The sequence below is a fragment of the Raphanus sativus genome, chromosome 9 (assembly GCF_000801105.2).
Source record: "Raphanus sativus cultivar WK10039 chromosome 9, ASM80110v3, whole genome shotgun sequence".
Lineage (NCBI taxonomy): Eukaryota > Viridiplantae > Streptophyta > Magnoliopsida > Brassicales > Brassicaceae > Raphanus > Raphanus sativus.
In genome coordinates this window covers 8,602,299-8,617,426 of record NC_079519.1, presented here as the reverse complement: position 1 = coordinate 8,617,426, position 15,128 = coordinate 8,602,299, and the positions used below count along the sequence as shown (strand labels likewise).

The window sequence follows — 15,128 nt, the reverse complement described above, 5'->3', positions numbered from 1 at the left end:
TGGTTCTGAAATCCTGTTTGATATTGACGTTCCAGATATTCGTTTCTTCAAATCGCAGTAAGAATAATATTATTTGTTGTAACTTAATATGAATATATATTTAGAAAGGAAAAATGAAAATCGCCTAATATATTTTCTACGCTTTTTTTGCAGGATTCCAATACGCGAATACTGAAGTCTCAAAGTTATTTCTATTTTATTTTAAGTGTGCTTTGGTCTTATAATACCCTATTTTTATTTAGAGGATTCTTTGTATTTTAAAAGATGAGTTATGCATCTTTTTTTATAATGGAATTTTAGTATTTTTTTATTTTACATATGTTTATCTTTACATATGTTTCTATAAACATTAAAAAACCAAAAAAATATATCACCTATTATCTATAATCTACGCTAATGAAGTTCCATAGAATCCCATCTATATTTTTTTCTATTCTATTTGTAATATATTAACCATCCCTGATTTCGATTAAAATTCATCATGATTCTTTTTGATGAATGATTAAGTTGCTGTTTTATTTGTCCTACTACTAATCTAAATCTATTGATATCCACACATGGTTTTTATAATAACTAAACTATGCTGACACTGGCGTTTTTTGAGAAATGAAAAGAACAAAGCATGTCAAAATGCACTATGACCGAGATTACCTGATTTGATTAAGCATGCAAAAAGCAATAGTTTGGAGAATTGAAATAAAAATACATGGCTTCGACATCAGCCTTTTTAAAGCTGCTTATTCCCTTCATCTTATACGTTTTTTCACATCACTCTGAATAAAGCTTAGTAAAGCTGGTTTTATATTCCTTCTTTATATCTTATTTAAGCATTTGTTCATAGTTCTTCTTCTTCCACTTTCATATCGTAAACAACAGAGAAGAGAGTAAGAGTAGAAACGAATTGAGAAAAATAAAAGAGTTCGCTTCCAAGTTTTGTATCAGCAAGATGGATTCCGATATAACCGTTAACAACTACACCACGCCCGAAATCATTATCTTATCTGAAGACGAAGACAATACACCTAATGATGATGCCAAAAGCTATTTCCAAAACATCAGTCTCCGGTACTTTGTAGACGAACCACTTCAAATGAAGACTCAACACCAACAGTTCAAGGAACTCTGCATGACGAACGGCAATCCAGAGGCACACTACATTGAGGGCATACTCCAGTACTTTGAACACAAAAACAATGTCACAGGTATGTATAGAGATGTTAATATGGGTAAACCCACCCCATTTAGACCCACCCCATTTAGTACCCACCCCATTTAGAACCCATATAAGTTTAGACCCATATAGGTTAGACCTATTAGGGCTACCCATTTAGAACCCATAAAATTTATATGTACCCATTTAAACCCATTTAGACCCATTTAGACTAGATTTTTTTTTTTTTGCATTAGTTATGTTTATAAAATAATTTTAAATAGATAATTTCTTTTTTTTCACCTTTTTAACTTTATGAACTCTAAATAAATCATTTATCAATAACTTTTGATATGTATTCTTGCTTGCTTTGTGTTAAATATTAAATAAATTATTTATCAATAATTTTTTTTAACTTTATGGCTCTAGATAAATGTATACATTTCAAAAAGAACACTAATTCAGAAATGAATCAATGATTAATAAAAACTTTTGAGATGGGTTTTAAACAAACAATAGGAAGCAAAGAACACAGTTTTTGAGATGATCTCTAGTACAAAGTACAAACAAAGAAACAAAGGATGACAGAAACCTCTTGAGACTGATCATCTCGACTTCTGTTCAACGCACATTTGAATCTTCTGATCTTGAACCCTCGACTCCAGAAGTAGTTGTATTCTTCCTAGCATCTTCGTTGCACATATCATCAACATCTTCTACTGTACCTGTGACATTTATAACATACTTTTTCTAGGCTTGAGTTTACTTCACGAGATAAGCAAAGGTAACGAGAGAAGAAAGAACAGTTCCAACACAATCAATCCCTGCAGAGAGAGAGATCATCAGTTAGTCTTAACATCCATAAAAGAAAAAGAAAAGTGCATTTCAGTTTCCTAGAGCAAATTTCATTCGTGGACATCAACAAGGTCATAATTAAAAGTGTTGGCAAAAATAAAATAAAAAAAACAAAAGCTACCATACTAAAAAATCTATAACAACAAACAAAAGATAAAAAAAAACAAAAGCCATGACTGTTGAATGTTGATGAATCCTTTACTCTTAACCTCACGGCCTTTCTCATCGATTTGTGTTTCTACACACAAACAACACATAAGCAAAGCTCATAAACCAAAAGTATGCATTCACCAAGAAAACTAAAACGATGCACATCTGAAACCAATCGCAAAAGCTACCAATTCAAAGTCAATGCTCTACGAAAGCCATGACTGTTGATGAATCCTTTATTGAACTCAATACAGTCTCTCTAAAGAAGCTTAATGAAACTAAAACGATGCACACGCTTATTGCTCAACCATTCAAAGTCAATTCAAAGTCAATACACACGCTATACACAGTTACCTTAATGGCTGATGGGTTTGGTCGAGGACGAAGACTGATGAAGCTTAATGGCTGAGAGAGAGCTCGAGGACGAACCTATGGTGATGACTGATGAGTGATGAAGCTCGACTTCTCCACCTTATACAGAAATAACACACAAAGTTAAACAATCGCATAATCATCAAGTTTCATAATCATCAAAAACAAATGCTCACAGAAGTACCCAGAACGAGGAATCACAGAAGTTGATCGAGGGAGGCGGCAAAGCGAGAGAGAGCTCGGAGGAGACGATCGGAGTCTCGGAGAAGAGACAGAGGAAGAGCCTTCGATTCGAACTTCGAAGGAGACGATGGGTCTCGGAGAAGAGAGAGAGAGAAGAGAGAGAGAAAGAGCATTCGTCTGAGTTGATGGGTTGAATCGGAGGAGATCGGAGGAGATCGGAGGACTTGTTCTCCCCTTGGCTCTTACGCGATCTGATCGAAGGAGAAGAAAAGAAATCAAAAAATACGTTGTCGTTTAAGTCAAAAAAATATAAATGGATTAAATGGATACCCATTTATTTCAAAGAAAACCATTTAATAAATAGGTCTTAAAAGGGTTACCCATATAAAACCCAAATAGTTAAATGGGTCTAAATGGGCATTTATTTTTTTATAAACCCATATGGGCCTGCGGGTTTCAAACCCATATTAACATCCCTAGGTATGTATCATCTTCGCCAATCAGCCTGCTTAAACTATTCAAACGGAATTTATCTCTACGGGTTATTAATGCTTGCCCGAGGTCATTTGGCAACCGGAAAAAAAATTATGGATAAACTTCAATGGCAACTAAGTATATCAACCTCCGATTTATGCTGGGAAAGTATAAAGAATTCACTTAGTTCAATCTCGGTCGAAGTGAAGAGGCGTTATCACGTTAATATGGTAAACATGGCGCCACGGGCATATCATTTGTGTCACGATAGCATGGCGGAAGTGTGCGAGATTTGTTATTACTACAAAAGGCTGAACCAGTTTTATGTCTTCGCAACAAATAAAGTATAAACTTGGAGTGGATCGTTGTAATAACATTTTCTATGGGAGATGTATGAAACATTTTATTATCAATGTCTATTTTCATTTGATGTCTTTCAATGTTTAGTTTTATATGATGAATTGAGAAATATTCATTGTGTATGTTTATCATTGTTAAGTGTTATTTGATGTTTTTAAATATTTGTCTAAATGGTATCTCATTTTTATATTATAGTTTCCCAATATAATTAGTAATTTAATACATTATTACTAATTATAGTTAAAATAGATGTTATCGGAAATGAAGAAAAGAAAGGTTGAAATATAATCATTTTACATATGTTTCTATCTCAGTGACGTCTATGCCGTAAAAGCAACACAACCGAGATTAAACACCAAAAAAAAACACACAAAACCCAAATTCCAAACTATATATATATACTTTCTAATATTTTCGAAAAATTGCTTAGCTAACCACCTCATCCCGCGCAAAGCGCGGATTACTACCTAGTCTTTTAATATATTAAACATTCTTTATCTGAATTTCTAGGGTCCCAAATTTCTAATGTAGAAATTTGTTCGATATCTTATATTTTCTCCTTCAAACTAATGATAACAATCATTTTATATTCTACGCTATTTATATTTCGAAAAATACTTGAACTTTTCACAGATTTTTAGTCGTTCCATTTTGATACTAACTATTGGGATTTGTTTAATCCAATTCATTATTATTGATTAGTACAATATCATTCATTTTGAATGTAAAAGGCAAACTAAGCCCTTTGTCAAAAAAAAGAAGAAGTAAAAAGCAAACTCTCATATATTTATTTTTAAGTTTTTCCCTAAAAAAATTGTATTAATTAAAGTTGGATATTTTCTTGATATATTAGATGTTTCTTATCTAAACTTCCAACTCCTTACCGAATATTCAACCTTTTTCTGAACCATTCACGATCAGTAAATTTGTTTTACCAAAAAATTTGCATTTAAATAAATTATTGTAAAAAGTGAATACAAATTAGTTGATTTTTCTTTTAAAGAAAAAACATTAACGTACAAAATTCATTTTTATGGAACAAGATTAAATTTCAGAACATTTTATTTCTAGGAAGGGAGTAATATATCTCAATAGTATTGAATTGTACAGTAATATTAATCATATCGATGTGCGCAACGATTTATGTTTGATTGTCTGTGTGCTACAAAAGAAGTGTTTGATTGACTGTTGTTTTTTTCCTTATGTGAACGCACTCAATTAATCCAGGCCACCTATTTTATGTTTTTTTTCTCGCAGTCTCTGCAGTTCTGCATAGTGGGGACTAAGCTTACATGACAGTGACTTGATCTCGTTCATTTCAAACCGAAACTAGACAAATCAATGTTCAGAAAACATGGACCTGTGTGTATTATTGGTTTCACTATGTTCATTCCATCGTTGGATGTCTACCTGGTCACTGTATATCATAGTCTATAGAATGCAACAATGATATCATACGTTTTACATGTTCCGATGATTATTGTGGAATTCGATATAGGATTTAACCTGATTATATATCAACAAGAAAAATTAAAATGGTTGACCAAAAAAGAAAAAAAAAAGGAATAAAATAATACAAATACATACTTTTATCTCATCATTTTTATGCTGACAATAACTTCTCTTTGGGTTTTAGAAAAAAAAAAAAAAAAAAAAACTTCTCTTTGGGGTGTTGACATTAGCCTCTCTTTGGGGTGTTTTTTTTTCTTGGTTCTGGTTTCCTGAAAAGGTTTTGGGCTAATTTTTTGGTGTACCAGACTCTTAATCACTTTCAGTTATGTTCGAATTAATCAAAATATAACAAAAAGGACTACTGAGTAAGTAGCCATTAAGTGCAACTCAAACCTATTGCAATAAATGAAATGCACGTCTTTATTTGTGAAAATACTTGTCCTTCAGATCTGAAGTAGCTTAAGATGTGGAATTGTGGACCTGATGGTTATAATGGAACATTAAGAGAGAAAGCTTTGTGTTACTATATCATTACTAACAATAACGTAAAATAAAGTCATGAACTCGAGAACATTCCAAAAAAAAAAGTCATGAACTCCTCACGCATTTACGCAATATTAGTCCCACATTTCCACTACACTTCAAAATCTAAAATCATGGAAACTAACTCGTTTCTTTTACAAAGAGAACAGAAAAAAATTCATTTTATATATTCAACAGTGTGATGTGAAAATATGCTTTTAACATAATGTAAAAATTACGCATTTGATTTATAAAGTCATTAGATGATTTAGTGTAAAAAAATGAAATTGGCATAACAGTGGCAAGACATACGTCACATACCACATAGAGCCATGATCAGTCTGACAAGGACAAAAAAAAAAAGAAGCTGACTCTTCTTGCATTTTTATTTTTTCCTCTTTTCACATTATATCATTACTGAATTATTGATAGATTTTTCTAAGTTTGTAGATTTTATCCAGTCAGTATTCACATTTCTCTTCTCTCTATATAAACCACAGTAAGTTTATATCTCTCTTACAACTCCAAGAGCCTCGGAGCTACAAAACCCAAACCAAAGAGTTCGTCGGGAAAAAAAAGGAACATGCCGACGAACAAGACACCGTCCCTCACCATATTTTCCTTTCTCCTTGGTGTACTTTGGTTTGATTATTTTCCCGGTTTAGAAGCAGCAACCGGAAAACTAGGTTCGGTTCCGGGAGTATACGTGTTTGGAGATTCGTTGGTTGATGCCGGAAACAATAACTACTTAGCATTTTCCGTTTCCAAAGCTAATTATCCACATAACGGCGTTGATTTTCCTGGCAAGAAACCCACCGGAAGATTCAGTAACGGTAAAAACGCCGCCGATGCTATCGGTAAGTATGTTTTTTTCTCATTTTTCGCTATCATTTTATTGTTTGCATATGAAATTAAATTATTATTTTACTGTTTGCATATGAAATGAAATTATTAATATTTTGCCCAAAACTCTTTCCCGTTATCAGTGCGTCCAAATCGACCTAGCAAGTTATCTGAAAATTAGGAATAAATCAAAGAACATTCCTATATTTTTCTGAATTAGCTATTAATACATATATATTAATATATTCGAGAATAAACAGAAACAAAAGTTACATGTAATCCTAATTTTTAAGGAAATTTCATTTTGTTAGTTTTTCTATTCCGGTCTGGTTATATAAACTACCTCAAGTTTGACCAACAGAAGAGGCCTAAAAAAAATCCTAATTCTAGTTCTATATTTCGAAATTGTTGCAACACTACGTTAGAGTATTATTTTCGGGAATTCTTTTTTAACTTTTTTCATGTTGATTAATAATTAGCTGAGAAATTTGGTTTACCGCTACCACCGCCTTATCTCTCACTGAGAGGCCTATTTAGAGAGAAAAGGAGAAAATCTGCCGCCGTGACCGGTGTAAATTTTGCTTCAGGTGGAGCCGGTATCTTCAACAGCTCCGACCAAAAACTTGTAAGTTATTTATATAGATAAATATTCCATTCTGTGATATATACTAAACTTATTTTTAAAATCTGATAGATTTTAACTGATTCAGGGACAAGCTATTCCTTTATCACACCAAGTAAACCATTGGCTCTCTATTCATCGAGAACTGACGAATCAGCTTGGACCAGCCGAAACACAAATACATCTATCCAAATCTCTATTCACTGTAGTCATTGGTAGTAACGATCTCTTTGACTATTTTGGATCGTTTAAACTTCGAAGAAGAAACAATCCTCAACAGTATACACAATCAATGGCTGATAAACTCAAAGAGCAACTGAAGGTAACCAACACACCTTTTGAGCACCTAAATACATGTGGTTACATATATTAAGCTCCTAGAAATATTGATTGGATAACTAATTAAAAGATTATATTATTAATAGAGGATTCACGATACTGGAGCACACAGATTCCTAATAGTAGGAGTTGCACAAATTGGTTGCACACCTGGGAAAAGAGAGAAGAACTCGGCAATCCATGAATGCGACGAAGAGGCAAACACGTGGTGCTCTTTGTACAATGAAGCTTTAGTAAAGATGTTGCAACAACTCAAACAAGAGTTACAAAGCTCAATGACTTACTCTTACTTTGATAACTTCAAGTCCTTACGTGACATTATCTCCAACCCCGCCCGTTACGGTACGTCAAAAAAATTTGTTATTCACCTCTAGTGAAAACTTGGACGAATTCATACCACGATCATGAGACCGAAAGTCGAAGTAGAACGTTCGTATTGCATCTCACGAGATTGATATAATATTTTTTGGTCAAAATATAATATATTAGCTTAATTTTTTGTTGATAATATATATATATAATTAAAAAAAGGTGTCTTTTTGTGATTTTAGGTTTTGCTGACGTGACATCAGCTTGTTGTGGAAATGGGAAATTAAACGCGGATACTCCATGCCTTCCAATCACGAGATATTGTTCAGACAGAACCAAATATCTATTCTGGGATCGTTACGGTCATCCCACGGAAGCTGCAGCTCGAACCTTCATCGACCTTATGTTATCTGATGATTCACAATACTCATCTCCTTTGACTCTCGCTCAACTTGTTTCTTCATAATGTCAATATGGGGTTTCGTTGAGAAAGATTAGATCATCATATAGAAAATGGACTCTAGAAACTTGACTACAAATCAAGTATACCAATGAAATAAATTTTATTAGTTTACTAGTCTTTCTCTCAGTTTTTATAGAACCAAACAGTTATCAAATGAGCATGCAAACACAATGGGATTTACTTCTTTTGCAGAAAATGGATATCTTCCCAGTTAGCCATTTGGCTGTATTCTTGACAACTTGGGGGAATCAGAGCTTAAAGTTGTGGTCAAAGAGAGGGAACAAGTTAAGAGACAAAGAATGAATGTAAAATGATGCTAATATATCTTATTAACTCCACCTAACACCAATTCAAAACTCTCAGAATTCATTATAAATTTCTAACACATTTTCTACGAAATTAAATAAATATTTTCTTAAATTAATTCCGTAGAAAATTTGTTGAAGATTTCTTCATGATTTTGAATTCCGTCGGAAATGACCTAGTTTTTTTGTACTAACTGTTAATTAGTAGTTATGTAGATCCACTGCCTTTGGTTTATCTTTATGTAGCTTTGATATTTCTCATTTCCTTACCAACGTAAAACGTATCTGAATTATTGTTCTTCACTACGCGTGGCAAAAATTTCTCTATTAGTTAATAAATTAGATATTGATTATACAAGTTACGTACGAATAAATATAGACGATACATATGCCACAATCATAAATACATAGTCATAAAGTATTTAATTTTAGTAAAGACTAAAGAGTGACCAGAACACTATATGCAACGCCTTCATTTAAATGATTATGTTTTGAATGACATTTAAACTTTTGTTCTCAGATTACCAGTGATTTTAGTTCGAACGATGCTAAACTCATAAAATAAGAAACGATTACACTATAAGACACTTTCAAGTTATTTATTACAAAATGAAGCAGTTTCTTCTACTGAGACAGTTTTTTCTAACCAATTACCTTTTTCCAAACGAGCTAGTTAATTTCTAACCAATTATATGACTAACTAATGATAGTGTATTGGCGGGAATTAACCTCATCCACACATCTTTATTCTACATCAATGACCCAGATTAATTATGCATTTGTGACAAGACATATATCTCTTTTTTTTTCAACCATTGGATTTTCTGCTGTACTTTATTCATCAACGATTCAGATTTCTTTTGTTTGATTAAGCACATCTCTATTATTTTTTTTTTTTTTTAAATTCTTCTGAAAAAATCATCTTTTTGGATTACTACTGCTAAAAAAAAATTTGTTCACTTATACCTAATTAACCTATTCGTTTTACCATAATTTAACGTGCGCTCTTATCACCCACATATTCCCATGGTCGACTATTGCATGATTATCCCCGGAGAATGGACCACCATCAGTTCTCTACGGGAGTTTGTAAGCGACTATTTTATGTACGTTATTTCAGGTACCAAAAAAAAAAAACTAATAGATGCGGCCGCTGTGGTGTTTCTAGACACAACGAGACCAACTTGTTGCTTGTTACGTTGTACACTCACCAAATGGACTGTACTATTTTTGCTGAGTTTGATTTGTGTCCACATGTACATCCTCCATCAAACATATAACTACACTTGGCTTGTTACGCGAACACGTTTTCAACTTCAACAGACAAACATCCCTCAATTACATATGCACTATTTTTAGACGTTCACCAACTGTCTATTAAGACCAATTATTCTCTAATAGAAAAAAAGACATGACATATTTACCGGTTGTACACATGTACATTCTCTACATGCCTCCTAACGTACACATGTACATTCTCTATCATGCATATAGAGTGGTCTTTTAAATGCTTGCACCTACGTATACATGTACACCCAACAACATGTACATAAATTATTCTGTGTTTACCATGCACATAGCAATACCTAAACACGTCTTCTTAAGTTGTCCATGCTATCACCTTATACACATGTACATCCAAAAATATGAACACATATTGCAGTGTTTAAGACAATCACCTAGTGTCTATTAAGCCCACTACAAAGTTAGCAAACAAAAACACACGACATTTACAAGTTGTCCACATGTACATTTTTTACCGGTTGTACACATGTACATTCTCTATCATGTACATTTACAAGTTGTCCACATGTACATTTACAAGTTGTCCACATGTACATTCTTTACCGGTTGTACACATGTACATTATCTATCATGCACATGGAAAACCCTATACATGCCTCCTAACGTACACATGTACATTCTCTATCATGCATATAAAGTGGTCTTTTAAATGCTTCCACCTACGTATACATGTACACCCAACAACATGTACACAAATTGTTGTGTGTTTACCATGCACATAACAATACATAAACATGTCTTCTTAAGCTGTCCATTAAATCACCTTATACACATGTACATCCAAAAATATGAACACATATTGCAGTGTTTAAGACAGTCACTTAATGTCTATTAAGCCCACTACAAAGTTAGCAAACAAAAACACACAATATTTACAAGTTGTCCACATGTACATCCTTTATCATGCGTGTTCATTAACAAAACATGTACACATAATTGAAGCATTTTAGACATTTATCCAGTCCATATTAATCCAACTTATCCGTTAACAAATCATAAAACGCATACATAACAAAACATAAAACGCGTATATACCAACGAGAACCAAAACTAGCAACCAACATCGGCCCCTCCTCCTTTTTTGGCGAAGAAAAGCACTTACTTAAGTCATCCTTCTCGTTCTTCCCACTATCTATATTGGCTCCCTGTTCGTGAACTTCAGGTGTCACCCCAACCCCACGATCTTTTTTACCTTTCCACTTCTGACATTTTCTGACGCTTGTTAGTGCTCTTTCTTTTCATTATGTTTTTCCATTTTTCCATCTTCCTCTTCTGCTTCTCACACACACCCTTCAACCTACCAAGTTCACTGCAGATCTCTTTCAAACAGCTCTCCATCTTTGCGTGTTCTCACCATCTACAACAATCCCATGTTTGAAATACTCGTTCATCATATGATGTTTCAGACAAGGTCCACCATCACTTTCATCAGGATCTTTTACTTTCCTCTTTTTTTTTATTTGCCTCGTTGTATACAAAAGTGGCTCTCCGGCATCATCACCACCCTAATCAGACTTCGTAAATTGGGGTCTTTCGCCTAGCAGCCTAAGCAAGTACTCAACCTTCTTATCACACTTGTCTTTATCCCAAAGGCCCCACCTCTTCTCATGCTCCCCACGTCCATGTGTACGTCTACTGTATTGGTTGCATATTTTTAAATATGTGTACACATCCACAAACAATGTGTACACACGCATTACATTTTTTGGTACATTAAAATGATTGTACACGCATACACTTACCCAGTAACAATGCTTTCACATCCTTCACCTCTGCTACCGCCGCTGCAACCACCAAACAACAACGGCGAATCAAAAACCCAATTCGCTCTCGACTAAGAAATAAAAAAAAGAGTAAAACTCAAGGGAATATTCACCGTCGGCGATCTCCTTCCCACATATGCTCTGTATTGTACTCATCGTACTCCGTCGCTCGTCGTCGGTGCTTTCTACCGGAAAATATAAAGTCTGCTCTTTCTCCACACTAAACTCGAGTCTCTGATTTCCCACGTCTTTCTCAGATTATGTTTCAAAAAATAAAACAAAAAGAAAAGAGTTTTACCAAAGAGAAGGATAAACACGTCTCTTTATTTTTTTATTCAATTAAGTTTTGAGTTTGCATCGGGTTCAACACTTTTTGAATTTTAAAATGAATTAAAAAACCTAACTAAAAACATAAGTCAAAAGCACTAGTTCGTGTATAAAGCAAGGGCAAGTTAAGACATTTCACCCAAAAACTACCTCTCCTGCACAAACTGTCCTATCTTGTAATAAAAACTCAGAAACTGCTCTGCAGTGTAAAAAACTCATAAAATAAAGGGGTCTGGTTTCTTAAAATAGCAAAAGACTAAACACGATGCCAATAAAGAACAAGCGACCCCAAAAACAAAAGTTTTGAAGAAGCAATCTCTTCCAATACACAACGCTGAGTCAAACAAGACTGATCTTATCTTGGGGGGTTGTGTTGGCTTTGTTGATCGATGCAGTAATGAAACCGTATAAGAGGGAGCTGACGGGTATGTTTGAGAATGTTGTGGTTAGCACTTAACATTTGTGCTGGGCTGGATTTGAAATTTAAAGGATCATAAACATTTTTAATTAAATTAATCTTAATATTACTTTTTTGATAATTTGGAAGTCAGACCACTTATGTTTCTTTAAACTTCGGAGGATCAATCATCGTTTTATACCCAGAACCGGCCGTACACTTATGCTATGAAAATCGAAACGTCTTGGGAAAAACATATGAACAGAAAATCATGACTCTTTTGAAATGTGAGATGTTATTTAATCGATAAATATGTTCGTGTTATTCATTCATGAACTCAAGATTTCTTTATATACAAAGCATAAGATCCTAATCCTATCGATATTAAGAAAGCTAATACAATCGTAATAAGAAAATATAAGCTAACATATAAGTATGATCTAGATATATCCTAATATATTCTCTTCAAGTTGGAGCATACAAATTTTGTATGTCCAATTTGAACTACAAATCTTCAAAATCAAATTGGTCATCAATTCTTTTGTTAAAATCATCAGTTCTCGCCGGTTTTGTTTCATCAAAATCAGTTTTGTCAGGTTCGGTTTCATCAGTTTGAGGTCATTGTCACAACAAAAAGATTTGCCATCTTTGTTGAACAAAGAAAATCGCAGGTCGAGAGTTCAAGAAGTCGCAGGCCGAGAGATCAAGTGTTCGCGGTCGCTGGTCGTGAGGTCGAGGGTTCGAGGTCGCTGATGTTCGGTGGTCGTGTTCGTGGGGTTGAAATTGTTTGGTGGTTATGAATGAAGTTGCAGGTTCACGAGGTCGATGTTGTTCGGTGGTCGTGAAGATTTCATTATTCCATGCCTTCGCGTCACCATCCGAAAGTCTTCATCTTCTTCAATTATCATTACCATAACCAAATTCTTCTAATAATCAGATACAAAAGCGTTCTTGTTGTCCACAAAAACTGTTATGTTTCTAGTACTATGAGAAGTTATGTAATCGATAAATATGTTCGTGTTATTTATTCATGACTTCAAGGTCTCTTTATATACAAGCTATAAGATCATAATCCTATTAACATTAGGAAAGCTAATGCAATCATAATAAGAAAATATAAGCTAATAGATAAGTATAATCTAGATACGGTAGAAACTCTATAAATTTATACTCGATAAATTAATAAACAATATAAATTAATAAATTAATAAATTTCTTCGGTTTCAAGTTGGATCGGTACAAAATATGACACAAAATAATAAGATAATAATTTTTTAGAAAGTCATATGTAAATATATGGTCACACTAAAATCATAAATTAATAATCTATATATAAATTTTATATAAGTATAAGTTAAACATTATATTGTTGGTTTTATATACACTATAAAATTATCTCTATTTTTCATAACAATTTTCAATATACTTTGATAATATTTAGTAAAATTATATTAAAGACCTATCAAACATAAAAATTATACCAAATAATATAATAAAACAATATAAAAGTTGAATTTCTAAAATTTAATAGAAGTATATAGTAAAATGAATTATTTTATTATTTTATAAATAAAAATATTCAAAAATCTAAAAACAATTTTTGTAAATTGATAACTCTGTAAATTAATAAAATACTATAATCTCAATATTATTAATCTATAGAGTTTTTACCGTATATCTTAATAAAATGATATGATTTTAGGTGTCTGTAAATGATACTTTTCATTGGAGTTTGGAGGGTGATAGAAATGTACTTTTTCGATTTGGAGATATATTGACTCTGTTTGACAAAAGAAAAGATATATTGACTGAAATTTTAGATGGGAAGCGCTACGAGAGGAAATCTATGGGTTTTTGGGAAAGAATATAATGTTTTATGAGATTGAAACACTCCACACGAATGGAAGGAGAACAATGGTGATAGGAAGGTTGCATAATTAAAACAATCGTGACCTTAAAATTTTACTTCTTTTTTTTTAAAGAAAAAAATGACGGACACAGAATCTCGGTTTGCTAATTCTTTTGCCGACTAAAATCTAGGGGTTGCTATTATATATACTCCGAAGAACATACAACTCCAAGGGGGAAACAAAACCCAAATTAAAGAGTTTTGTCGGGAAAAGTAGAACATGCCGAAGAACAAAACACGCTCCCTCGTCATTTGGTTACTCTTCCTCGGTTTACTTTGGTTCGATTCATTTCCCGGTTCGGAAGCAGCGACCGGAAAACTATCTTCGATACCGGGACTATACGTGTTTGGAGATTCGTTGGTTGATGCCGGAAACAATAATTACTTACCAATTTCCATAGCAAAAGCTAATTATCCACGTAATGGCATTGATTTTCCTACAAATAAAGCCACCGGAAGATTCTCTAACGGCAAAAATGCAGCCGATTTTATCGGTGAGTGTCAAATTATCATTTTTTATGTTGGGTATGAAATGAAATTAATAAAGTTTGACATATTTATGACAGGCCACGTTTTAATAGAATTAGATACCTGAATGTGCTGGCAAAAAACAAAAAAGGAAATAGATACACTAAAAATACTATTCATACTAGGTAATTCTTCCGTACTCATGCACGGAAATAAATACTTATAAGATAATCAAATCAATACATATGTTTTCATCTTAATTAGGTATCTTATTTCAAACTTAATATTTGGACAGTTCAAGTTTTCATTGTGGGTATGTTTTCGCATTTATTATTTCAAACTGAACAACTGTTTTTTTTTAACTTTAATAAGATTATAATTGGATTACTATTTTTAGCTTAATTTAGATCCGTTCATCCTTTTATATTTCTAAATACTTATAAAATTTGATAAGTTTATTTTTTTAAAGATAGAAACACACAGAAATATTGTAGTTGCATTCATGAACATATTTTATAATATTTGAAAATTCATGTATATATATATATGAATATTTATAA

At 32.9% G+C, this 15,128-nt stretch overlaps 2 protein-coding genes and 1 long non-coding RNA gene across 3 annotated transcripts in view; 2 read left to right on the top strand and 1 right to left on the bottom strand.

Annotated features, from left to right (window-relative positions):
* Positions 1-1,610: 1,610 nt before the first annotated feature.
* LOC108816140 (uncharacterized) lies at positions 1,611-2,979 on the bottom strand. Its single transcript, XR_008938935.1, has 3 exons — positions 2,712-2,979; positions 2,510-2,626; positions 1,611-1,974 (listed from the first exon to the last, which is right to left on the bottom strand). It is a non-coding gene; the product is annotated as an uncharacterized LOC108816140 (long non-coding RNA).
* A 3,046-nt stretch (positions 2,980-6,025) lies between these two features.
* On the top strand, positions 6,026-8,208 carry LOC108827242 (GDSL esterase/lipase At5g55050). The gene is made up of 5 exons (XM_018600603.2): positions 6,026-6,375; positions 6,841-6,986; positions 7,072-7,305; positions 7,409-7,664; positions 7,874-8,208. Exons 1-5 carry the CDS (start codon positions 6,102-6,104, stop codon positions 8,095-8,097), a joined length of 1,134 nt encoding a protein of 377 aa, XP_018456105.2. The 5' UTR covers positions 6,026-6,101; the 3' UTR covers positions 8,098-8,208.
* Positions 8,209-14,300: 6,092 nt separating this feature from the next.
* The window catches only part of LOC108824683 (GDSL esterase/lipase At5g55050-like), a 3,688-nt gene continuing 2,860 nt past the window's right edge, over positions 14,301-15,128 (top strand). Inside the window, exon 1 of the mRNA XM_056994016.1 lies at positions 14,301-14,594. Coding sequence (XP_056849996.1) covers positions 14,321-14,594 — 274 coding nt within the window. The 5' untranslated portion in view covers positions 14,301-14,320. The remainder of the gene's footprint in view (positions 14,595-15,128) is intronic.